The sequence below is a fragment of the Cherax quadricarinatus genome, chromosome 75 (assembly GCF_038502225.1).
Source record: "Cherax quadricarinatus isolate ZL_2023a chromosome 75, ASM3850222v1, whole genome shotgun sequence".
NCBI classification, from domain to species: domain Eukaryota; kingdom Metazoa; phylum Arthropoda; class Malacostraca; order Decapoda; family Parastacidae; genus Cherax; species Cherax quadricarinatus.
The window spans coordinates 10,665,208-10,690,258 of NC_091366.1; the positions used below are offsets into that span (position 1 = coordinate 10,665,208).

Below are 25,051 nucleotides of genomic sequence, written 5' to 3' on the forward strand. Positions count from 1 at the left end.
TAATCTCCTAAGCGTGTTAATTCATAAATATTTTAATTGTTAACGGGGTTGAGTTCCAACTAATGGGCCTCTCAGTGGTGCTGATATATAGCTCCTGGACCCTTGGGTTTAATAATAGCTCCAAGGTCTCTCATAGGGAGGTGAGTTGCAGTTTCTCTTTCTTATTGAGGGTTTTAAAGGTTTTAAACCTTAAACTGGGTGGTGTTTGCGTAGCTAACTCTAAGGTCGTGGCGAAGAAAAGTGTGCGTGGCGAAGAAAAAAGTGCGTGCAGAAGAAAAGTGTGCGTGCAGAAGGGTGCATGATGAAGAAAAGTGTGCGTGCAGAAGGGTGCGTGATGAAGAAAAGTGTGCGTGCAGAAGGGTGCGTGGCGAAGACATTGTAGGTTAATGAAATAGCAGACGGAAAAGAAGCATGACACACCAGCTGGGGGAAGACATTATAAACCACCTGGGAAGGACATTAGACACCACCTGGAGAGGACATTAGACTCCACCTGGGGAGGACATTAGACACCACCTGGGGAGGACATTAGACACCACCTAGGGAGGACATTAGACACCACCTGGGGAGGACATTAGACACCACCTGGGGAGGACATTAGACACCACCTAGGGAGGACATTAGACACCACCTGGGGAGGACATTAGACACCACCTGGGGAGGACATTAGACACCACCTGGGGAGGACATTAGACACCACCTAGGGAGGACATTAGACACCACCTAGGGAGGACATTAGACACCACCTGGGGAGGACATTAGACACCACCTGGGCAGGACGTTAGACACCACCAGCTGGGGAGGACATTATACCCCACCAGCTGGGGAGGACATTAGACACCACCAGCTGGGGAGGACATTATACACTACCGGCTGGGGAGGACATTATACACCACCAGCTGGGTAGGACATTATACACCACCAGCTGGGGAGGACATTAGACACCACCAGCTGGGGAGGACATGCACTACCAGCTGGGGAGGACATTATACACCACCAGATAGAGAGGACATTCGACACCACCAGCTGGGGAGGACGTTAGACACAACTAGCTGGGGAGGACAGACACCAGCAGCTGGGGAGGACATTAGACACCAGCAGCTGGGAAGGACATTATACACCACCAGCTGGGAAGGATATTCGACACCACCAGCTGGGGAGGACATTATACACCAGCTGGGGAGGACATTAGACACCACCAGCTGGGAAGGACATTATACACCACCAGTTGCGGAGAACATTAAACACCACCAGCTGGGGAGGACATGCACTACCAGCTGGGGAGGACATACACCACCAGCTGGGGAGGACATGCACTACCATCTGGGGATGACATTATACGCCACCAGCTGGGGAGGACATTAGACACCACCAGCTGGGGAGGACATGCACTACCAGCTGGGGAGGACATTATACACCACCAGATGGGGAGGACATTCGACACCACCAGCTGGGGATGTCATTATACACCACCAGCTGGTGTGGACATTATTCACAAGCTGGGGAGCACATTATACACCACCAGCTGGGGAGGACATGCGCTATTGGGCCGTGCGGACGTGCTGCGCAGTAGCTCCTGATTGAGTTGGCTTTTGCGCAGTGTTGACGTGTACTTAGCTCTGTGAAGACCTGTTTGCGCGCTCTCTACGAATTGAAACAAGATGCCCTCCATCGAGCAACTTTACGAACAGCTTAAGGAAGAATTGAGGATGGCGAAGTTGGAGATTCGGCGACTGACCGAGGAAAACAAGAAGATTCGTAGTAGTCCTCCTGTTTTGAGTCCTCAGGTCAAGAAGGGAAACTGGTCAGTGGTTGGACAGCAGGGAACGAAGTTGACGATCAAGAAGACGAATGGAAAGGTAGAAACGATGAAGAAAGAGACTGCCGTGGAAACTGTTGTGGAAACATCTAATACATTCTCAGTGCTACCCGACGAATGTGAGTCGACTACTGGGAACATCACGACGAACGACACCAAGGAAGGTAAGAATATTGTTGTTGTTGGGGATAGTCAAGTTAGGTATATGGATAGGGCGTTCTGCTTGAAGGACAGGAGTAGGAGACAGAGAGTTTGCTTTCCTGGGGCTGGGATGGAGGATATTGTTAGCCGTCTGGATGACATCATGAGAGGTAATGGGAGCAATCCTATTATCTGTCTCAGTGCTGGAGGCAACGATGTTGGCAGACGTAGGAGTGAAGACCTGATTAGCAGGTATAAGTCAGCAATAGAAATAATTAGGAGTAAGGGTGGGAACCCTGTCATATGTGGTATTTTGCCAAGGAGAGGAGTTGGAAATGAATGGTTGTCCAGGGCAATTGGTGTCAATTGCTGGCTGGACAAATACTGTAAGGAAAATGCGGTAACATTCATTGACAACTGGGACCTCTTCTATGGCAGAAATGACATGTATGCCAGGGATGGGGTTCACTTATCTAAGTCTGGGGTGGTAGCACTGGCAACTGCAGTGGAGGGAGCTGTTAGGACTTTAAACTAGGAATAGTTAGTGGTATGGGTTTTGGCAGGAAAACAGTGAAGTCCCAGTGTAGTAATATTACGAGTTCTAGGGGAACTAGTAATAAGCAGAACTAGGTAGATACTGAAAAGCCAGGGACTTTGGGTGATAAGGACAGTAATAGGTTTAGTAGAAAAACAGAAATGAGCAGGAAGGGTAAAGAGAAAGGAGAGTCTTTCAATGTTTATTATGCTAATTGCCGTAGTGCTAAGAATAAGATGGATGAGTTGAGATTAGTTGCTAGTGCAGGTAACATTGATGTATTTGCCTTAACTGAGACGTGGTTTAATTCAAAAAGTCGGGACATGCCTGCGGAATGTCATATTCAGGGTTTTAAATTGTTCCAAGTAGATAGAAGTATCGGGAAGGGGGGTGGGGTGGCATTGTATGTCCGAGATCGCTTGAACTGTTGCATAAAAACGGGTATTAAGTCTGAAGTAACATACAGAGTCTGGATAGAATTTTCAGAGGGGCATGAAAAACTGATTTTAGGAGTGATATACCGTCCCCCAAACTTATATAGGGACCAAGGGAGACTACTATGGGAGGAAATTGTTAAGGCCACAAGGCACGATAATGTAGTAATTGTAGGAGACTTTAACTTTAGTCATATTGATTGGAATTTCTTGACTGGGAATTTAGAATCATACGACTTCTTAGAAGTAGTTCAGGATTGTTTTTTGAAGCAGTTTGTGACAGAACCTACAAGGGGAAATAACCTGCTTGACTTAGTTATGGCAAACAGTGAATCTCTTGTTAATAATTTAGAAATTTCAGAGGAACTGGGTGCTAGCGACCACAAATCAATTACATTTAGCATTGAATGGAAGTACCATAGTAGCGATAACTCAGTAACAGTCCCAGATTTTCGCTTAGCAGATTACGATGGGCTTAGAGAACACTTATCATCTGTTGACTGGGGTAACGAAGTGAGCTATCAATATGACAGTTTTCTGAACACTATACATGCTGCTCAGAGAACGTTTATCCCATATAAAGAAATTAGATCAAATAGAAATAACCCAAAATGGATGAATAATAGGCTCAAATATCTACTAGGGCATAAGAAAGTAATTTATAGGCGTATCAAAAGAGGTGAGGGTCATCTTATGAATCAGTATATTGACATTAAGAGGGACATTAAAAAGGGGATAAGAAAAGCTAAAAGGGACTATGAAATTAAAGTTGCTAGGGATTCTAAAACTAACCCAAAAAGTTTTTTCCAGGTATATAGAACAAAAGTTAGAGATAAGATAGGTCCCCTTAAAAATAACTATGGGCACCTTACTGACAAAGAGAATGAAATGTGCTCGATTTTTAATAATTATTTTCTCAGTTTTTACACAGGAAGACACTAACAATATTCCAGTAATTAATTTTTATAGTGGGCTAGAAGAAGATAAATTATGTAACATCCCAGTCACTAGTGAAATGGTTGTGAAGCAGATAGACAGACTGAAGCAAAATAAGTCGCCGGGTCCTGATGAGGTTTTTTGAAGGGTTCTTAAGGAATGCAAAATGGAACTCTGTGAACCATTAACTAATATTTTTAATTTATCTCTTCAAACAGGTGTAGTGTCTGATATGTGGAAGATGGCTAATGTAATTCCTATTTTGAAAACAGGGGACAAGTCGTTACCGTCAAATTACCGCCCAATAAGCCTGACCTCAATTGTAGGCAAATTACTAGAGTCAATTATAGCTGAGATTATAAGAAGCCATCTCGATAAGCATAGTTTGATTAATGATACTCAGCATGGATTCACAAGAGGCCGGTCTTGTCTAACTAATTTATTAACTTTCTTCAGTAAAGCTTTTGAGGCTGTTGACCACGATAAAGAATTTGATATTATTTACTTAGATTTTAGTAAGGCTTTTGATAGAGTTCCGCACCATAGACTGTTAAAAAAAGTGGCAGCTCATGGCATTGGGGGAAAAGTGCTCTCGTGGATCGAGTCATGGCTCACTGACAGGAAGCAGAGAGTGTCCATAAATGGGGTTAAATCCGAGTGGGGATCTGTAACAAGTGGCCCGTTGGGCCCGTTGTTGTTTATAATATATATCAATGATCTTGTTGAGGGAATTACTAGTGATATGAGCAAATTCGCCGATGACACAAAGATAGGATAATTGATTCAAACGTAGATGTTATGGAACTTCAGGAGGATTTAAACAAACTCTATTCTTGGTCAGAAAAGTGGCAGATGCAGTTCAATGTAGATAAATGCAAGGTTCTGAAGCTTGGGAGTGCCCATAACCCTAGTAATTATAAGTTAAATGATGTAGAACTTAGCCATACAGATTGCGAAAAGGACTTGGGGGTTATGGTGAGCAGCAACCTTAAACCAAGACAGCAATGCCTAAGCGTACGTAATAAGGCAAATAGATTACTGGGATTTATATCAAGAAGTGTAAGCAACAGAAGTCCAGAGGTCATACTGCAGCTTTATACATCATTAGTAAGGCCTCACCTAGATTATGCAGCTCAGTTCTGGTCTCCATATTACAGAATGGACATAAATTCGTTAGAAAACATTCAGCGTAGGATGACTAAATTAATACATAGCATTAGAAATCTTCCTTATGAAGAAAGATTGAAGACTCTTAAGTTACATTCACTTGTTAGACGAAGAATGAGGGGAGACCTGATCGAAGTGTATAAGTGGAAGATAGGTATTAATAAAGGGGATATTAATAAGGTCTTGAGGATGTCTCTCCAAGAGAGGACCCGCAGTAATGGATTTAAATAGATAAGTTTAGATTTAGAAAGGACATAGGAAAGTATTGGTTTGGAAATAGGGTAGTTGATGAGTGGAACAGTCTACCTAGTTGGGTTATTGAGGCTGGGAATTTGGGTAGTTTCAAATTTAGGTTGGATAAGTACATGAGTGGGAGGGGTTGGATTTGAGTGGGACTTTCACATCAGAGCTTATTTCTTAGGTGGCATTGAAAATTGGGTTGGGCAAATGTTTTGTTAGTGGGATGAATTGTAAAGGACCTGCCTAGTATGGGCCAACAGGCCTCCTGCAGTGTTCCTCCTTTCTTATGTTCTTATGTACACCACCAGCTGGGGAGGTCATTATACACCACCAGATTGGAAGGACATTAGACTCCAGCTATGAATATGGCACCGTAAGTCCCCGGGTAACTCACACCCACGCACACTTTAGTGCCAGAGTTGGATCTCTCTCTCTCTCTCTCTCTCTCTCTCTCTCTCTCTCTCTCTCTCTCTCCATCCCTCCCTCCCTCCCTCCCTCCCTCCATCCCTCGCTCCCTCCCTCCCTCCCTCCCTTCCCTCTCTCTCCTTCCCTCCCTCCCTCCCTCTCTCTCCGGCCCTCCTTTTCCCTCTCCCTCCCTCCCTACACACACACACACACACACACACACACATTCTTGTGAATTAAAATTGAAAAGTAAAATATTATTCTGTGATATAATAAACAAAGTCACCAAACACTTCAGTACTAATATTGTTTCTTCTCAAACACCTAAACTTTTTCCGATTTTTCTGACGCCTCCGATCGACGTAGAACGAGACTTTGTTTACGTTTATAGAAAACTGTGTCGAAAGTTGTGAAGCCAATTGGCCAGAGGACTTTCCCAGGAGGCAGGTTAGTCCAGAAGTTTGAATTATGAAATTAATTGTTAATGGTGTGTGTGTGTGTGTGTGTGTGTGTGTTTGTGTGTGTTTGTGTGTGTGTGTGTGTGTGCGCGCGCGCGCTTCCTCATACTGCCATACAAATATCACCACCTATTATGACGTCGAACACGTCGCGTATCTCACATCAGACGTGTAACAAATCTAACATGACACCTCAGGCAACTTATATTTCCTAAAAATTGTCGATTCTCAGAGTTAAGGACCTTGTCTCGGGATCCCACTGATTTAGGCAACTGTCTCACGTTGTTAACGTGAACTGTGACCCATTTACCTTAATGGTTGTGGTCGCAAGCAAAGACTTCTCCCAGACTTCGTACGTTCTTTACAGAGATACAAGTTCCTCGCCCCATGACTACGAAGGTCATCAGGAGGGCCTCGAACCACATAGTAAGCAGTTAGAATATGACTGAGAAGACTAGAGAGTGAGAGTGAATTAAGATGTTTCTGATGAGGCAGAGATTTTAGCCTTTGCGTCATGCAACGATGACACTGACTGTATAAATATTCCTGCATGCTATCAAAATTTGATTAGATGGGAAGAATTTATGCGACCATTATGGGAGGTACTCAAGAGCAAATTCACAAAGGAATTCATAGATAAATATCTGTAGAAGCCGAGGGGTGGAGGCTGGAGAAGCAGGTGAAGAATTTGACCGAGAAACATACACTGAAACGGGAATTCAAGTCTGAGATATTGGACTGGTATAAGGATATTGGACTGGTATAAGGATATTAGACTTGTATAAGGATATTGGACTGGTATAAAGATATTGGACTGGTATGAGGAAGAAAGTTTCTGGCAGGTTCGTCGTTGTTTTGAGCACATTGAAATATACCATTGAGATTTTGTATGAACTCATAAGAGTATGTGTAGTGAAACTGGGATGACATCAGCGCAGACTTCTTCAAGGGTAGATTCATCTGTGCTGGCCATAGCTAGAGGCCAGGTTTCACTGAGAAAGTCAGCGGTCACCAGCATCAAGCCGCTCCACTGATGGGCTTGCAGCCTAGAGAGACATGTCCGCCCAAATTGCAAGACATTTTATCTCTTAATCTGCCGGAAGTAATTAGTGATGTAACACAAGTGGTGGTGAACATTCCACCCAGGTGGGTCGATCGCTGATTAAAATAAAAGTAAGTAGGCAGTCTGTGGATGATTTTGTAGATATAGGTGTCAAGGTATCATTAATAAAATTTAAAATGATAAAATCACAGCCAAGGAAGACTTAAAAAAAAATACCACGGGTGAGGTTAAAACCCGCGATCAGAGAGTCTCAAAACTCCAGACCGATGCGTTAGCTAACGCGTCGGTCTGGAGTTTTGAGACTCTCTGATCGCGGGGTTCTAGCTTCCCCCCCTTCCTTCCTTGGTATGGTTTGTTTGCAATCGTGTCATTACGATTTCGTGAGTCAAGGAAGACTTATTAGTCCGTTTTACCTACGTGATAAAGCTTCATGTATGGCTTTACCATTTGTCAATTATAGAGAACAAAAAGGCGCAGTACTGTGACTGGAACACTACACGAATAACCCGTACATAGGAAAGAGAAAAGTTTCCGACGACGTTTCTGTCCGACTTGGACCATTTACAATCACACTAACACTTTGTAAATGGTCCAAACGTCGTCGTAAGCTTTTCTTTCTCCTATATGCGGATTATTTGTGTATTGTACTCCAACTTTGAGAGCTAAGAATCGAGACACCACCTTCCAAAGAATTGAGAGACCCTTTCTACATGTAATGAAGACTACGTTAATGCAGTTCAGTAAAGAAACATAGACGACAGGGACAGTGATGGGAATCTGACAGGGTACAAGCTTATTCCTAGTGAGTTTAATATCTTGACTATGCACACCATACCCATCCTGTGGGTGGTAGTCAAAAGATTACAGAGGTATATAATGGGTCCAGGGACTGAACCACAAATTTTGATAGCTGAACAAGTTACTGTGGTAATGATACATAAATAACCCGGACATAGGAGAGAGGAGGAGCTTACGAGACGTTTCGGTCCGGCTTGCACCATTTAGTGTTAGCGTGACTTTGTAAATGGGCCAAGTCGGACTGAAACGTCGTCGTAAGCTCTCTTTCTCTTCTATGTGCGGGTTATTTGTGTATTATTCCACTCACGGTATTGTGCCTTCATGCCCTTTACATTGTAATGAACTATTTACATGTTTATATCTGGTAACAGTTATAATGAAGTCTTTATGCTGACATGATTCCCAGTGTAGTATTCACTGGTGTTGATGGTAAACTAATTATCATACACTTCACCTTCACTTCATTGATTGTGTTGCTTTACAGGTCCCTCAATATTCACGGTAAATTCTGATTACTACGATTATATTTGTCCTTAGCGGGTACGGTGTACCCGGTTATAATGGATGAGGAATATTTATCAGGTTATTGTTTACTGTTCACAATATCGAAGTTCATAGTAAGGTACAATTATTTTCTTTTACAAGGCATTACAAGGTAACACAGTGTTGCCAAGACACAGTAACACAGTGTTGCCAAGACACAGTAACACAGTGTTGCCAAGACACAGTAACACAGTGTTGCCAAGACACAGTAACACAGTGTTGCCAAGACACAGTAACACAGTGTTGCCAAGACACAGTAACACAGTGTTGCCAAGACACAGTAACACAGTGTGGGTGAGACACAGTAACACAGTGTGGGTGAGACACAGTAGCACAGTGTGGGTGAGACACAGTAGCACAGTGTGGGTGAGAAACAGTAACACAGTGTGGGTGAGACACAGTAACACAGTGTGCGTGAGACACAGTAACACAGTGTGGGTGAGACACAGTAACACAGTGTGCGTGAGACACAGTAACACAGTGTGCGTGAGACACAGTAACACAGTGTGCGTGAGACACAGTAACACAGTGTGGGTGAGACACAGTAACACAGTGTGGGTGAGACACAGTAACACAGTGTGGGTGAGACACAGTAACACAGTGTGGGTGAGACACAGTAACACAGTGTGGGTGAGACACAGTAACACAGTGTGGGTGAGACACAGTAACACAGTGTGGGTGAGACACAGTAACACAGTGCGGGTGAGACACAGTAACACAGTGTGGGTGAGACACAGTAACACAGTGTGGGCGAGACACAGTAACACAGTGTGGGTGAGACACAGTAACACAGTGTGCATGAGACACAGTAACACAGTGTGCATGAGACACGACACAGTAACACAGTGTGCATGAGACACAGTAACACTGTGGGTGAGACACAGTAACACAGTGTCGTAGCTTGAGGGTTGACACAACCTGGTGAATATTCTATTGGGGGATGGACCTCATGGAACGTCTTCCTCGGACGGAAGCAGACATACAAATACAGTGTAATTGACTCCTTTATTGATAACGTTTCGCCCACACAGTGATGTTTTTCAAGAAATAATAAAACCTAGATGATTAGGAGCAGCGTAGTGAGGCGCAGAGTCGGGTTAAGTGTCAGTATTTTCAGTCATTTTTCCAACTTTTTCCTCATTATTTCTCAACATGACGCACCCCAAGTCTTTAAATAAATTGTGATCCAAGGACACATACAGTCACCTCTGGGGACTGTGGAAACTCATCAAGAAACAGGTCCTGAGATCCAGTTAAATATACTGTCATTTTATCCTCACAGAAAAGCTGAGGTTGATGTGAAAATCTCTAAGTCGTTCTCAGGTGATGAAGGTGATGTGCTGTACTGGAACACCATAAAATTAATGAATTCAGAGACAACTCAGAAATTATCAAGAAATATCAGTTTTATCTACAGTGGTATATTACAGACCATTCTAGAAAATTACCCTGACTTTGCTCACTGTTAATAAAGCATTACATTTTGTGTGTGTGTATGTGTGTGTGTGTGTGTGTGTGTGCATTATCCAGTTCATATCTGCATAAATAATTCATTACGACTGTGACCAGATATAAACATGTAAATAGTTCATTACCACTGTAACTTGTTCAGCTATCAAAACTTTGGGGTCCAATCCCGGGACCCATTATGTACCTATGTAATGTTTTGACTACCACCCACAGGATGGGTATGGGGTGACTACCACCCACAGGATGGGTATGGGGTGACTACCACCCACAGGATGGGTATGGGGTGACTACCCCCCACAGGATGGGTATGGGATGACTACCCCCCACAGGATGGGTACGGGGTGACTGCCACCCGCACCATGGGTATGGGGTGACTACCACCCACAGGATGGGTATGGTGTGCTTAATAAAGTTATTAAATCAAAAGAAAGCTGCAACGCCACAGGTGACAGAATTCCTGTTCGACAGTAGCGACTTGCAGAGAGGTTTATAAGAATGTTACAGGAGATAAATGGCAGAAAACACTAAGTGATATCATAGAGCCTAAATAACAATAAAAGGCACAATACCGTGAGTGTGACTTTGTAAATGGTCCAAGTCGGACCGAAACGTCGTCGCAAGCTCCTCTCTTCCATGTGCGGGTTATTTGTGTATTATAGAGCCTAGTGCGTCACCCTGGCTTTCTCCTGTAGTCTTAATCAAAAAGCCTGACAAAACGGTTAGGCGTATGGGACTCTAAATGAAGTGTTGACTGCTTACAGTTACGCTTTATGCTAATTCAGGAGATTTCAGACTCATTTGTTACTGTCAAATATTTGTTGACACTTGACGCCATGTCTGTGGCAACAGCAGACAACATTCTTAAGCCTGCGGCAAAAGCAGATAGTGTGAAGACAGCATTGTCAGAACTGTGTATGGCAGCAGCAGCAGTGTGAAGACAGCATTGTCAGAACTGTGTATGGCAGCAGCAGCAGTGTGAAGACAGCATTGTCAGATCTGTGGCAGCAGCAGCAGTGTGAAGACAGCATTGTCAGATCTGTGGCAGCAGCAGCAGTGTGAAGACAGCATTGTCAGATCTGTGGCAGAAGCAGCAGTGTGAAGACAGCATTGTCAGAACTGTGTATGGCAGCAGCAGCAGTGTGAAGACAGCATTGTCAGATCTGTGGCAGCAGCAGCAATGTGAAGACAGCATTGGCAGATCTGTGGCAGCAGCAGCAGTGTGAAGACAGCATTGTCAGATCTGTGTATGGCAGCAGCAGCAGTGTGAAGACAGCATTGTCAGATCTGTGGCAGCAGCAGCAGTGTGAAGACAGCATTGTCAGATCTGTGGCAGCAGCAGCAGTGTGAAGACAGCATTGGCAGATCTGTGGCAGCAGCAGCAGTGTGAAGACCATTGTCAGATCTGTGGCAGCAGCAGCAGTGTGAAGACAACATTCTCAGATTATATACGACTGTATCATTATAAACATAACAGTATACAGTTCAAGACGAGGCTTAGCTGGTCCCAGAGAGCCACATAGTTCATCTTGAGTACGCTCCTAAGTAGACATTGTCTAACATCTTATTATAAAAGCTATCTTGCCAAATTAATTTCAACCTCATTGAGGCTTTTTTCCAAAATATTTTTTTTTCTATATTAATTTACCAACCATGTATGTACGTATATATTCTGTGCGAAAGACGCTATTGCATATTCTTTTGCAGTACAGTGAAAGGCGATTTTACATATCTTGTGACACTGTCTTACTGTAACGTGACGCTGTATACAAATAATTTCTTTTCTGCAGTATACAGATAATATAGTTTATGTACAATAAAATATTGTTAAGTACGAAAGGAAACCACTAGCATGCGGTGCATTTCGGGCAATATGACATGTACAATATGTCTTGTATCTCCATCTAACATGTTTTCCTTTCAGCATAAGTCAAAAACGTTGGGATCAGTCACAGGTACAATGGGACGCAGCAGCAGTCATGCACCGCTGGTTTGTTCAAGAGTGCGGAATTGTTTACACTGGTGAATGCGAAGTGTAGAAATCGTACGATTTTAATGAAAATCGACATTGAACTGTGGGGAGCCCAGTAATTACCTTTGGAAAGTAAGGCGACAAATGAAACCTGATTGTGTGGGAAGAGAGTAACAGACGTTGACACAGACATGTCACAGAGTTGCTGTCTGTGAAATCTTCCTATTTGAAAGCCTCTTACGTCAGTGGCACCGTGTGTTCTGTGTTAGAACTAATATTGGTGAGTGCTGTTAAGGTGATGTGTAGAGGGGGAGGAGAGGCATCGTCCTGGTGGCGGTGATGGTGATGGCTGGGGTGGTGGTGGTGCTGACGCGGGTGGTGGTGCTGAGGGATCAGGGCGGCGACCTGACGCTGCAGGAGTCCCGCCGGGTCTGAGGAGCCATCCCCTCGGGGCTCCAGCACCTCACTATCGCAGCCAGAATCAGTGGATGTGATAATGGCAGGGCTGTGTGGGTGCTGGAAGTTGTCCTCACACGGCCACTGCGATGGTTGCGGGTACAAGGTGTTGCTGCGGGGGGCTCTCAACCCGGGCGGGCAACCCTTCAAGCCAGACAAGCCGGCTCAACAGCGGGAGTTCCTGCCTCAGCCGGTCCTCATTAAGAAGGAAAAGAAAGATGAATCTAAATTTTCGCCAATCGAGACGCCCATCAGGCAGCTTCAGTCGTCTCCCTCCCAGCACCGCCGCCACTCCCACCCGTTCCACCTGACCACCGAGGCAGACAAGCCGCAGGAATCGCAGTCGCACAGCTTGCAGCGGCGGCACCCGCACGCCCTGCCGCAGTCTTCCGCTTACAACGTTCCGCTAGCAAGCGACCCGCCAGAGCTGTTGCAGCATCCGTGGGCGCAAGTGCCTGCGGCCTGTGCCAGCGGGGAGGCGAGTCACCCGTGCAGCAGATACAGTGAACAGCGGCACGAACAGCAATGGGGCGGGTGTCGCTTGGGAGCCGCCTACCCACACCAGATGTTGCTCAGCACTATGCAGCCGCCCGAGGAACTACGAGCGCCTAGCCGGCCTCCGGTCCACCCGTCCCTCCAGCCTCTGGACGCCGTCCTTCAAGACATTCCACACATTCCCTCACTCCCCTCATCACCACGTCCAGGCCACAGACCGCCACCGTTCGAATTGAGTTCGTTCATACCACCGCTCTCCCCGAGTGTCTTCACAAAGAGCGAGGAGGGCGGCTTCTTCAGCGGGATTCTAGCTCTTGGACCCGCCTTGAACCTTCATACCCGCTACCACGCTCTCAGTCTAGCGAGGGCGTCATCCAGGTCCCATACTGACCTCAGGGAGACCACGCCCCTCTCCTCAGCCTCCACTTCCCCGAAGTCCTCCTCAGGGTCGAGGCCGAACTCCATGTATAACTCGTTCACCCTTCCGCCGCCTCCACCTCCTCCAAGAGCCAGGAGGTTCAGCGTCCGCAAACCTCAGGAGGTGGGGAGTCTTGTGTAATCAACGCTGTTCTCTTTTTTTTCTCGCACTCCAATCTCACTGTATTCTCCAGTCTCTACTCTCGTTCTTTATTGCTCTCTCTCTCTCTCTCTCTCTCTCTCTCTCTCTCTCTCTCTCTCTCTCTCTCTCTCTCTCTCTCTCTCTCTCTCTCTCTCTCTCTCTCTCTCTCTCTCTCTTCCTTCCATCTGTCCCAGCATGTCCAGGAAACTCCACTTGCATCGCTACCTACTCCACCAATTTTCAAATTAGTTATCCAAGACCCATTGTAACTTTTAAAAAATCCCATTATAGGCTTTGTAGCATGCGTTACTAAATGTAATGATTTTTATTCCATCACAAATAAAAAAAAAATATATTCATTATAAATTTTCATTAATTTATTTTGTACTTGTGAATGTTTCTCGCTCAAGTTTGCGAAGTTCCTTCCAACCGCTGTTGTTTTCCTCGCTTTTTGGGAGCCTTGTGTTGTTTGTTGCTGCTGCTGTTGTTATTGTAGGTATTTTTTGTTCTTATTATTTCTTATCATTTCCAATAGTTAGGTTTAAGGTTTATAGATTAAATTTTCCTTTTAACTTTATTTTAAGACGAGAATTCTGCAAATTCTCAACATTTGATGTGAAAAATATTGATACTTCACAATGTTTTCAGAAAGTTTTATGTTTTTTAATATACACTAACATACATATATATATATATAGTGCCGAATAAGTAAAACTTGCTATTTTGGCTTAAAAAGCATGGCACTTCTTGCCGAATAAGGGAGACGAAAAATTGTGTATGCAATAATTTCGCAAAACTCATTCTGAACCTAACGAAAAAAATATATACGTATTTCATTGTGTTTGTTTATTAAATTATGGTAAACTTATCTAAAATATATTTAGTTGGATTAGGCTAAATTGAATTACGCTTGTTATAATAAGGTTAAGTAAGTTTTCTAAGGCTCTTTTGGTATAAAATTATTATTTTTTACATTAACATTAATGAATCTTTAAACGTATAAGAGAAAATTTTAGAAAGGATTTAATTTTAAATGATTTCTTACTAATTGCCCAATTTTATTTATACGGCACGATATATATGTTATTGTGATTGATTCTATATAGAGCAATTTCTTTTCAGAGTAACCGAAGTCAACCAGCCATCGGTCTGAAGCAGACACAGAAGGCCAGGGTAAGTACCACTTATATTTTAATGACTGAAGTACACACAGTAGTGGTGGATGAACATTGGAAAAAGCAAGGTGATGATTGTAACAAAAATTATAGGTAATATAAGATTGGAGGGAGGGAATATTGAGTAGGTGAATATGCTTAGATATCTTTGAGCGGACTTGTCAGTAGATAGGTCTGTGAAAGACAAGGTTATCCTCTCGTGACTGCAGTACACACAGTAGACCAGGGTAAGTACCAGTTATACTCTCGTGACTGAAGCACGCAAAAGACCTGGATAAGTGTCAGTCTCCCCTCTCATGTCGTTTTCTGTGTAAGTCGAAGCATCATAGAGAACGTTCTTATTCATGATACTGATGCATAACTAAGTTATTATTAGTGACGAGATGATATTACAGTAATACTGCGGATTATTAAGGTACAGTTTAAAAAATGTATGATTACCGTTGCCTTACTATGTAACATATGTATAAATTGCGTAGGATAACCGCCAAAAATGTCCAGGTGACTTATTTCCACTGGTGTGCTTATAGTACCTTATTATTAGCAGCCTCTTTATTAGATACAGCAAAATTAATCAGGGTTACTAATAAAAAGAAAATCGAGTAAGTCAAATGCTTGACAGTGAACTACAGTAAGAATAGATACAGTTGGACTAAAATATAGTGAAAATCAAATACGTGAGAATAAATTACAGAATCGGCTGTAAGTTTATTCAGGTATAGGTATATATACTTAAGACATACATATAAAGTTACATAAATTATCATACATAGCAGCATATGTGTAGATTTTCTAGGATAATCTAACAGTTACATGAATATTAACTGCACAAGAAATCACGTTTCTCTTTTTCTGTGACTTCACTAATTAGGTACTGTTTAGTTGTTTTTCTCTCCTGGGTTATGCTAAGACTGGTCTTGACATGGTCAGGCAGCCCCTCTCACTGTGTCATTACTATCTATAAGCCATGCATTATAATAATATAATACACGGCCTTTAACAGCAATGACATTACTGACATCATTCTTTCATTGCTGAGGTGTTTGAGACCTAACCACCTACTGTAAGTTTATTTAGGCACAAGTACACATACGTACAATTATCATACATACTGTAAATTACCTAGGATAACTCAGAACAGTCAGAGTGACTTATTTTCAGTAGGGTCCTTGTAGGGCTATAAAATGGTGTTCGCCTCTTCTAGTGCCATATTGCTTTTCCTAACCTGAACAAAATTTGCAGTGAGACGTTCTGGACACTGTGAGCAATTTTGTCAATATGGTTGAGATTGACCTGTCCATCCTGTCCACAATAGTCATCATTTCCACTTGTAATTTCTCCAGGTTTACATGCTTTTATGAACCCAGATCTAGAATCTCCCCAACTTACACTGGGTAATTTGTAGTCTGTCTTGTCTTTTTTATTATTAGAGCAGGGTACCATTAAGCACAAGAATAATGTACATGACATTGTACGAGTCCTGTGGCTCGTTTGGTAGTGCATTTAGTTCACATACTGAGTGTCCGTGGTTCGATCCCCGGCATGGGTGGAAATGTTAGGCATGTTTCCTTACACCTTCTTCCCCTCTTCACCTAAGAGTAAGTAGGTACCTGGGTGTTAGTCGACTGCTGTGGGTGGCATCCTGGAGGACAAGATGTAAAGAACCACAGGGGAAATAAGACACAGCCCTCGATGACTCACTGGGTTATCCTGGGTGGCTAACCCTCCCCCGGGTTATCCTGGGTGGCTAACCCTCCCCCGGGTTATCCTGGGTGGCTAACCCTCCCCCGGGTTATCCTGGGTGGCTAACCCTCCCCCGGGTAATCCTGGGTGGTTAACCCTCCTCCCGGGTTATCCTGGGTGGCTTACCCTCCCCCGGGTTATACTGGGTGGCTAACCTTCCCCCGGGTTAAAAATTTCGACAAAATCTTATCTTAGGAGAACTAGACTTAAGAGTGGTGTCAGCATCAGTAGGTAAGTACTGTGCCTGTATCTACAGGAACCTCAATCTTACCTATGCTTTCTCTACTACATTGTTCACTATCAGTTTTGATAACCCAGTGGCTAACGCGTCGGTCTGGAGTTTATGACTCTCTGATCGCGGGTTCTAACCCCACCCGTGGTATGGTTTGGTATACCTAAGTATTCCACATAATAATCTATTCTGGTAAATTTACAAATATATTACGTATAGTAGTATATACTTTTTGAGGCACAATGTTATATACCCCAAGAGGATATGCCTGTATATTCATTGTATATACACAGGTGTAGTTCTCAGGGTATATACACAGAGAAGTTTAATCCTTATGTTAAGTTCTAAAATATTCTTGACTGGTGGTACAAAGGTTACTTGCAGCCTTAATGACCCTCGTGTAGTCGAGAGTCATCAAACCTAATAAACCAACCAAGCATAAACCCAGGTCAGTGTGACTTGTATTTTTAAAGATAAGACTGGTTGGTTTAATAGGTTTAAAACCTGTTGGCCACAAACGTCGATTTTTTACTTTAGTTAAATACGTTGACGCAAAAATATACATGTGATTATTTTACAGTGTTTTTTACGGTTTATTAACTACATATGCTTTAACAGATTATACATTTATACAGTGACCATTAAAACCATTGTGTAAGTGTATAATCACCTGTGATAGGCATATATTAGTGTATAATTTATAATTATCTCTTATAGATAAATATATAATATTAAGTGAAGGGATTCAGGGAAACCAGTTATTTTCATATAGTCGGACTTGAGTCCTGGAAATGGGAAGTACAATGCCTGCACTTTAAAGGAGGGGTTTGGGATATTGGCAGTTTGGAGGGATATGTTGTGTGTCTTTATATGTGTATGCTTCTGGACTGTTGTATTCTGAGCACCTCTGCAAAAACAGTGATAATGTGTGAGTGTGGTGAAAGTGTTGAATGATGATGAAAGTATTTTCTTTTTGGGGATTTTCTTTCTTTTTTTTTGGGTCACCCTGCCTCGGTGGGAAACGGCCGACTTGTTGAAAAAAAAAAAAAGATAAATATATTATCGTATAATGTACAATGTATAATCATATGCACAAACAAACCGAACATAGGAGAGAGGAGCTAACGACAACGTTTCGCTCCGACTTGGACCATTTACAAAGTCACACTGTAGTGTGAATATGTAAATGGGTTGTGTATTGTTCCAGTCGCGGTATTGTGCCTTTTTGTTATTGATAATCATATCTTATAGACATATATTATGTATAATCTCTTATAGGCAAATTATACCAAGAATGGGTGAAATGTGGTCTTAATGACCCTCTTGTAGTCGATAACCTTTAAACTAAATTAACCAATTCTTTTCCTGTTCATCCTGATTTTCTTCTTCCTAATCCTTTTCTTATCCTTCTGTTTATATTCTAAAGTTTTTTCCATGTTTCTTCTTTTTCTTTTTTTCTGTCTACTGCTTTTCCTCCACTTCTTATCCTACCTTACAATCTTATCCTTTTATTGTTTCCTCCCTTTTTTTTTTACTTCCTCCTTTTCTTTTTCCTCTTCATCATTTTCTTCTAATTATTCTTTTCTCCTTCCTTCTTGACTTCTGCTTCGTTCTCATCCTTTTCTTTTCGTCCATTTCTTCTGCTTCCTCATTCTTCATCCACGACTACTACTTCCTCATTATCCTTCTCGTATCGGAAATTATAGGTGAGAGAGAGAGAGATGGGGGAGAGGTCCCATTAAGATGGTGGCAGGTCCCAGACCGCTTCAGAGGTCATCAGTATTACTAATAGCATCAACTAGTGTCGAATTCTATACATCTTGGGAGGCACCGTCTCATCTCCGTGGTCTTAATGGCACTTCAGAGTGCCACATCCTTAAGGGCCACACGCCATGCCTGCTTTTAACAAGCTATCATTATTATTTTTGTTATTATTACTAATAATATATTGTTATTATTACTCCTATTATTTTTATTATTATTACTATTATTATTATTATTATTATTATTATTATTATTATTATTATTATTATTGCATTAACTGAGAAGCCTTAAGTGTTTATAGTTCTTTGTCCAATACCAGTTATCCTACTTTACAATCTAGCACCTGATTACGTGTGTGTTTGGTAGTGGTGTTCAATGATAGGCTTCGGAGGCTCCTTACTTTATTTGGGTTCGTGGTACACAGGCAGTATGTTTAAGTGCCCAGGCCCGGAGGGCCATGCCCAGGAGAGAGTGACGAAGTAGACCTTGTTTACTGAGTTAAGTCGGCCTCCCGAGTGAGGGAAGGGTAGAGTTGTGCGTGCTGAGCATAGGGGTATGCCACTAGGTGTCAGTACCACAGTGCCGCGAAATATGAACCCAGCTGGGCATACACTAGCATCTCTTATCATACCTTGCAATCTAACACTTGTTATCATACCTTGCAATCTAACACTTATTATCCTACCTTGCAGTCTAACACCTGTTATCCTACCTTACACTCTAACACTACTTTAGGAACTTTCTGTCAGACTCAGACTGCCCGTCTAGTGGTATAATAGGTGTCTCTTATTGTATATCTTCCTCCTCGCTCATCCCCCACAGGGGCTGTGGCTCGACCCCGGCAACAACAAATGGGTAAGTAAAAGACCTCTCCCCCCCCCCACTCCTGCAAACATACGTACCGTTTGTTCCCACTGTGTAACTATCATATAGAATAGTGTAGCAACACACTGCTGGTGTTCCCACTGTGTAACATATACAATAGTGTAGCAACACACTGCTGTGTTTCCACTGTGTAACTATCATATAGAATAGTGTAGCAATACACTGTGGGTATTCTCACTCTGTAACTATCATATAGAATAGTGTAGCAACACACTGCTGGTGTTTCCACTGTGTAACTATCATATAGAATAGTGTAACAACACACTGCTGGTGTTCCCACTGTGTAGCTATCATGTATATATATATATATATATATATATATATATATATATATATATATATATATATGTCGTGCCGAATAGGCTGAACTTGCGATCTTTGCTTAAATAGCAACGCTCATCTTGCCATATAGGACAAGCGAAAATTTGTGTATGCAATAATTTCGCCAAAATCATTCTAAACATAACGAAAAAAATATATTTTACTGTGTTTGTTTAGTATTAAATTATTGTAAACAAATCTAAAATATATTTAGTTGTGTTAGGCTAAAATAAATTGTTCTTGTTATAATAAGGTTAGGTAAGTTTTCTAAGATTCTTTTGGAGCAAAAGTAAAAATTTTTACATTAACATTCATGAAAAAAAAAAATATATCTTTAAGCGTATAAGAGAAAATTTTAGAAAGGACTTAATTTTAAATGAGTTCTTGCTAATTGACCAGTTTTACATATTCGGCACGACCTATATATATATATATATATATATATATATATATATATATATATATATATATATATATATATATATATATATACAGTGGATCCTCAAAAATCGAACTTAATCTGTTCCAGGAGCTAGTTCTAAATTCGAAAAGTCTGAAATTCGAAGCAATATTTCCCATAAGAAATAATGGAAATACAATTAATCCGTTCCAGAAACCCAAAAATATTCACAAAAAAATACATTTTATAGAGATTAATTACAGTTTTCATACACACAACAAATGCTATAGTCTTTAATTATGTATAGTAATATAAAATAACATTTTTACTTACCTTTATTGAAGATTGGTGATGGCATCTGGAAGATAGGGAGGAGGAGAGAGGGAGTTGGGGTTAGTGTTTGGAAGGAGAATCTTCCTCCATGAGGACTTCCAGTATTAAAGCCCTCTCTGGGGTTGCTTCCCTTCTCTGTATTTTAATGCCACTAGGACCAGCTTGAGAGTCATTGTATCTCAGTCTCACAAAATAACTGTCTACAGTCCTCTGTTTCTGTCTCACAAAATAACTGTCCACAATCGTCTGTTTGTCTCACAAAATAACTCCACAGTCGTCTGTTTCTGTCTCACAAAATAACTCCACAGTCGTCTGTTTCTGTCTCACAAAATAACTCCACAGTCGTCTGTTTCTGTCTCACAAAATAACTCCACAGTCGTCTGTTTCTGTCTCACAAAATAACTCCACAGTCGTCTGTTTCTGTCTCACAAAATAACTGTCCACAATCGTCTGTTTGTCTCACAAAATAACTCCACAGTCGTCTGTTTCTGTCTCACAAAATAACTGTCTACAGTCCTCTGTTTCTGTCTCACAAAATAACTGTCCACAATCGTCTGTTTGTCTCACAAAATAACTCCACAGTCGTCTGTTTCTGTCTCACAAAATAATTGTCCACAGTCGTCTGTTTCTGTCTCGCAAAATAACTGTCCACAATCGTCTGTCTCACAAAGTAACTCCACAGTCGTCTGTTTCTGTCTCACAAAATAACTCCACAGTCGTCTGTTTCTGTCTCACAAAATAACTGTCCACAATCGTCTGTCTCACAAAGTAACTCCACAGTCGTCTGTTTCTGTCTCACAAAATAACTCCACAGTCGTCTGTTTCTGTCTCACAAAATAACTGTCCACAATCGTCTGTTTGTCTCACAAAATAACTCCACAGTCGTCTGTTTCTGTCTCACAAAATAACTGTCTACAGTCCTCTGTACATCCTGGCAAGCTCAACAAGTCTCACTCCAATCTCATACTTTTGTATTATTTCCTTCTTTGCATCTATAGTGTTTCTCACTTTCTTTACCACAGGGGTACCACTAGCAAGTTTCTTTGGGCCCTTGGCAGCTTATTTCACAGCCCCACAAGCACTAAACACAATTAAATAATCGTAAAATATGTGAATGAGATCACAGGTTAGTGTTCACTCAAGCATAAACAAAGCTAGACTGCTCACGGCGCCTGCACGGGGACGCGGACAGAGCGGGCCAGCGGACAGGTCCCGTACCCGGTGGTCCGAAAATAGGGGCGCGTTCAATAATAGGGACACAGTTTGTCCGAAAAAATGGTCTTATTTTCGAAACGTTTGATATGTGATACGTTCGATTTTTGAGGTTCCACTGTTTATATATATATAGAATAGTGTAGCAACACACTGCTGTGGTTCCACTGTGTAACTATCATATAGAATAGTGCAGCAACACACTGCTGGTGTTCCCACTGTGTAACTCATATAGAATAGTGTAGCAACACACTGCTGGTGTTTCCACTGTGTAAATATATAGAATAGTGTAGCAACACACTGCTGGTGTTCCCACTGTGTCAGTATCATATAGAATAGTGTAGGAACACACTGCTGGTGTTCGCACTGTGTAACTAGCATATAGAATAGTGTAGCAACACACTACTGGTGTTCCCACTGTGTGACTATCATAGAATAGTGTAGCAACACACTGCCGGTGTTTACACTGTGTAACTATTATAGAATAATGTAGTAACACACTGCTGGTGTTCCCACTGTGTAACTACCATATAGAATAGTGTAGCAACACACTGCTGGTGTTCCCACTGTGCAACTATCATATAGAATAGTGTAGCAACACACTACTGGTGTTCCCACTGTGTAACTCGTAGAATAGTGTAGCAACACACTGCTGGTGTTCCGACTGTGTAACTATCATATAGAATAGTGTAGCAACACACTGCTGGTGTTCCCACTGTGTAACTATCACACATAATAGTGTAGCAACACACTACTGGTGTTCCCACTGTAACTCGTAGAATAGTGTAGCAACACACTGCTGGTGTTCCCACTGTGTAACTATCATATTGAATAGTGTAGCAACACACTGCTTGTGTTCCCACTGTGTAACTATCACACATTATAGTGTAGCAACACACTGCTGGTGTTCCCACTGTGTAACTATCACACATAGTGTAGCAACACACTGCTGGTGTTCCCACTGTGTAACTATCACACATAATAGTGTAGCAACACACTGCTGGTGTTCCCACTGTGTAACTATCTTATAGAATAGCGTAGCAACACACTGTGGGTGTTCCACTCTGTAACTATTATATAGAATAGAGTAGCAACACTACTAGTGTTCCCACTGTGTAACTATCACACATAATAGTGTAGCAACACACTGCTGGTGTTCCCACTCTGTAAGTATGACACATAATAGTGTAGCACACACTGCTGGTTTTCCCACTGTGTAACTATGACACATAATAGTGTAGCAACACACTGCTGGTGTTCCCACTGTATAACTATCACACATAATAGTGTAGCAACACACTGGTGGTGTTCCCACTCTGTAACTATGACACATAATAGTGTAGCAACACACTGCTGGTGTTCCCACTGTATAACTATCACACATAATAGTGTAGCAACACACTGGTGGTGTTCCCACTGCGTAACTATGACACATAATAGTGTAGCAACACACTGCTGGTGTTCCCACTCTGTAACTATGACACATAATAGTGTAGCAACACACTGCTGGTGTTCCCACTGTATAACTATCACACATAATAGTGTAGCAACACACTGGTGGTGTTCCCACTGTGTAACTATGACACATAATAATGTAGCAACACACTGGTGGTGTTCCCACTGTTTAACTATCACACATAATAGTGTAGCAACACACTGGTGGTGTTCCCACTGTTTAACTATCACACATAATAGTGTAGCAACACACTGGTGGTGTTCCCACTGTTTAACTATCACACATAATAGTGTAGCAACACACTGGTGGTGTTCCCACTGTTTAACTATCACTATCACACATAATAGTGTAGCAACACACTTTGCTCTATTTTGGTATATGAATTATTTTCCTGTCCCCTCATTCTTCCTCTCCCCTCCCTCAATTTCTCTACATCCCCTTCGTCACTCTTGCTGTTCTCCTTCTCACCCTCCTATCCTCTCTCTCTTCCTATCCCCTCCCTCACTTCCTGTTCCCCTCCGTCACTCTACCTATCCCCTCCCTCACTCTTCCTATCCCCTCCCTCACTCTTCTTATCCCCTCCCTCACTTTTCCTATCCCCTCCCTCACTTCCTATTCCCCTCCCTCACTCTTCCTATCTCCTCCCTCACTCTTCCTATCTCCTCCCTCACTCTTCCTATCCCCTCCCTCACTCCCTATTCCCCTCCCTCACTCTTATATCCCCTCCCTCAATCCCTATTCCCCTCCCTCACTCTACCTATCCCCTCCCTCACTCTTCCTATCCCGTCTCTCACTCTTCCTATCACCTCCCTCACTCTTCCTGTCCCCTCCATCACTTCCGACCCCCCTCCCCCTCCATCACTTCCTACCCCCCTCCCCCTCCCCCCTCCCCCTCCCCCCTCCCCCTCCATCAACACGTCTAGACACTCTGGCGTCGTTTAAAAAAAAGGAACAGGAAAAAAGTTTCGAAAATGGTTGTAGGAGAGGAGCCTGGCACCCGTGCCACCTAGCATGGTCTTGGCGGCACCTAGCATGGTCTTGGCGGTACCTAGCATGGTCTTGGCGGCGCCTAGCTTGGTCTTGGCGGCACCTAGCATGGTCTTAACGGCACCTAGAAGCTTCTTGGCACCGAAGACAATCTTACTGGCACCTAACAGGCTTTCTGGCACCTACAACAGTCTTACTGGCACCCAGGGGCAATCTTACTGGCGCACAGGACAGTCATACTGGCACTCAAGACAGTTTTACTGGCTCCTAGCAGTGTTACTAGCACCCAGGACAATGTTACTGGCACCTAGCTGACTTACTGGCACCCAGGACAATCTTACTGGCACCTAGCTGTCTTACTGGCATCCAGGACAGTGTTACTGGCACCTTGAACATTCCTACTGGCACCTAGCAGTGTTACAGGCACCCACGACAATCTTACTTGCACCTAGCAGTGTTACTGACAATCAGGACAATCTTACTGGCACCTAGTAGTCTTACTGGCACCCTGGACAGTCTTACTGACACCCAAGACACTCTTACTGGCACCCAGGACACTCTTGGTGGCACATCCTTCAGGTAATTAATCAGAATTAAATAGCACACGATATTTGGAGTTTGTTTTGCTAGGCTGGACTGCGTGCAGCTAGCACCAGCAGCCATCAACAACGAGGCTTGGTCTGGGACCGGGCCGCGGGGGCAGTGACCTCCGGAAACGACTTCAGGGAACGCTACCATTACCTAAACTCTTCTCAAGGCCTATATAACACCTGCCTAGGCCTACTGTATATGTGAATAAATTATTTAGAAAACCGACAAGTTGATAAATGAGACACTTATGAAACATTTAGGCAGAAAAGTGGTATACAATACCGACAGGTTGGTAGGTAAGACACATAGGCAACATTTAGGCAGCTTTATTCCGAAACGTTTCGCCTACACAGTAGGCTTCTTCAGTTGAGTACGGAAAGTAGGCAGGAGCAGTAGATATGTGAAGACGATGTAATCAGTCCATCACCCTTGAAGTCGTAGATGTGAGGTTGTCAGTCCCTCAG

At 42.7% G+C, this 25,051-nt stretch overlaps 1 protein-coding gene across 9 annotated transcripts in view; it reads left to right on the forward strand.

Annotated features, from left to right (window-relative positions):
• LOC128691825 (uncharacterized) overlaps nt 1-25,051 on the forward strand; it is a 1,033,854-nt gene that overhangs the window by 441,107 nt on the left and 567,696 nt on the right. For 6 of the 9 annotated variants that reach the window (XM_070101049.1, XM_070101047.1, XM_070101050.1 and 3 more), the window contains one exon: nt 14,611-14,661. In XM_070101049.1, the coding sequence (XP_069957150.1) occupies nt 14,611-14,661 (51 nt within the window). Of the gene's footprint in view, nt 1-11,930; nt 13,471-14,610; nt 14,662-25,051 lie in introns of those variants that run through there. The other 3 variants (XM_053780739.2, XM_053780740.2, XM_070101048.1) reach the window with 2 other exon arrangements.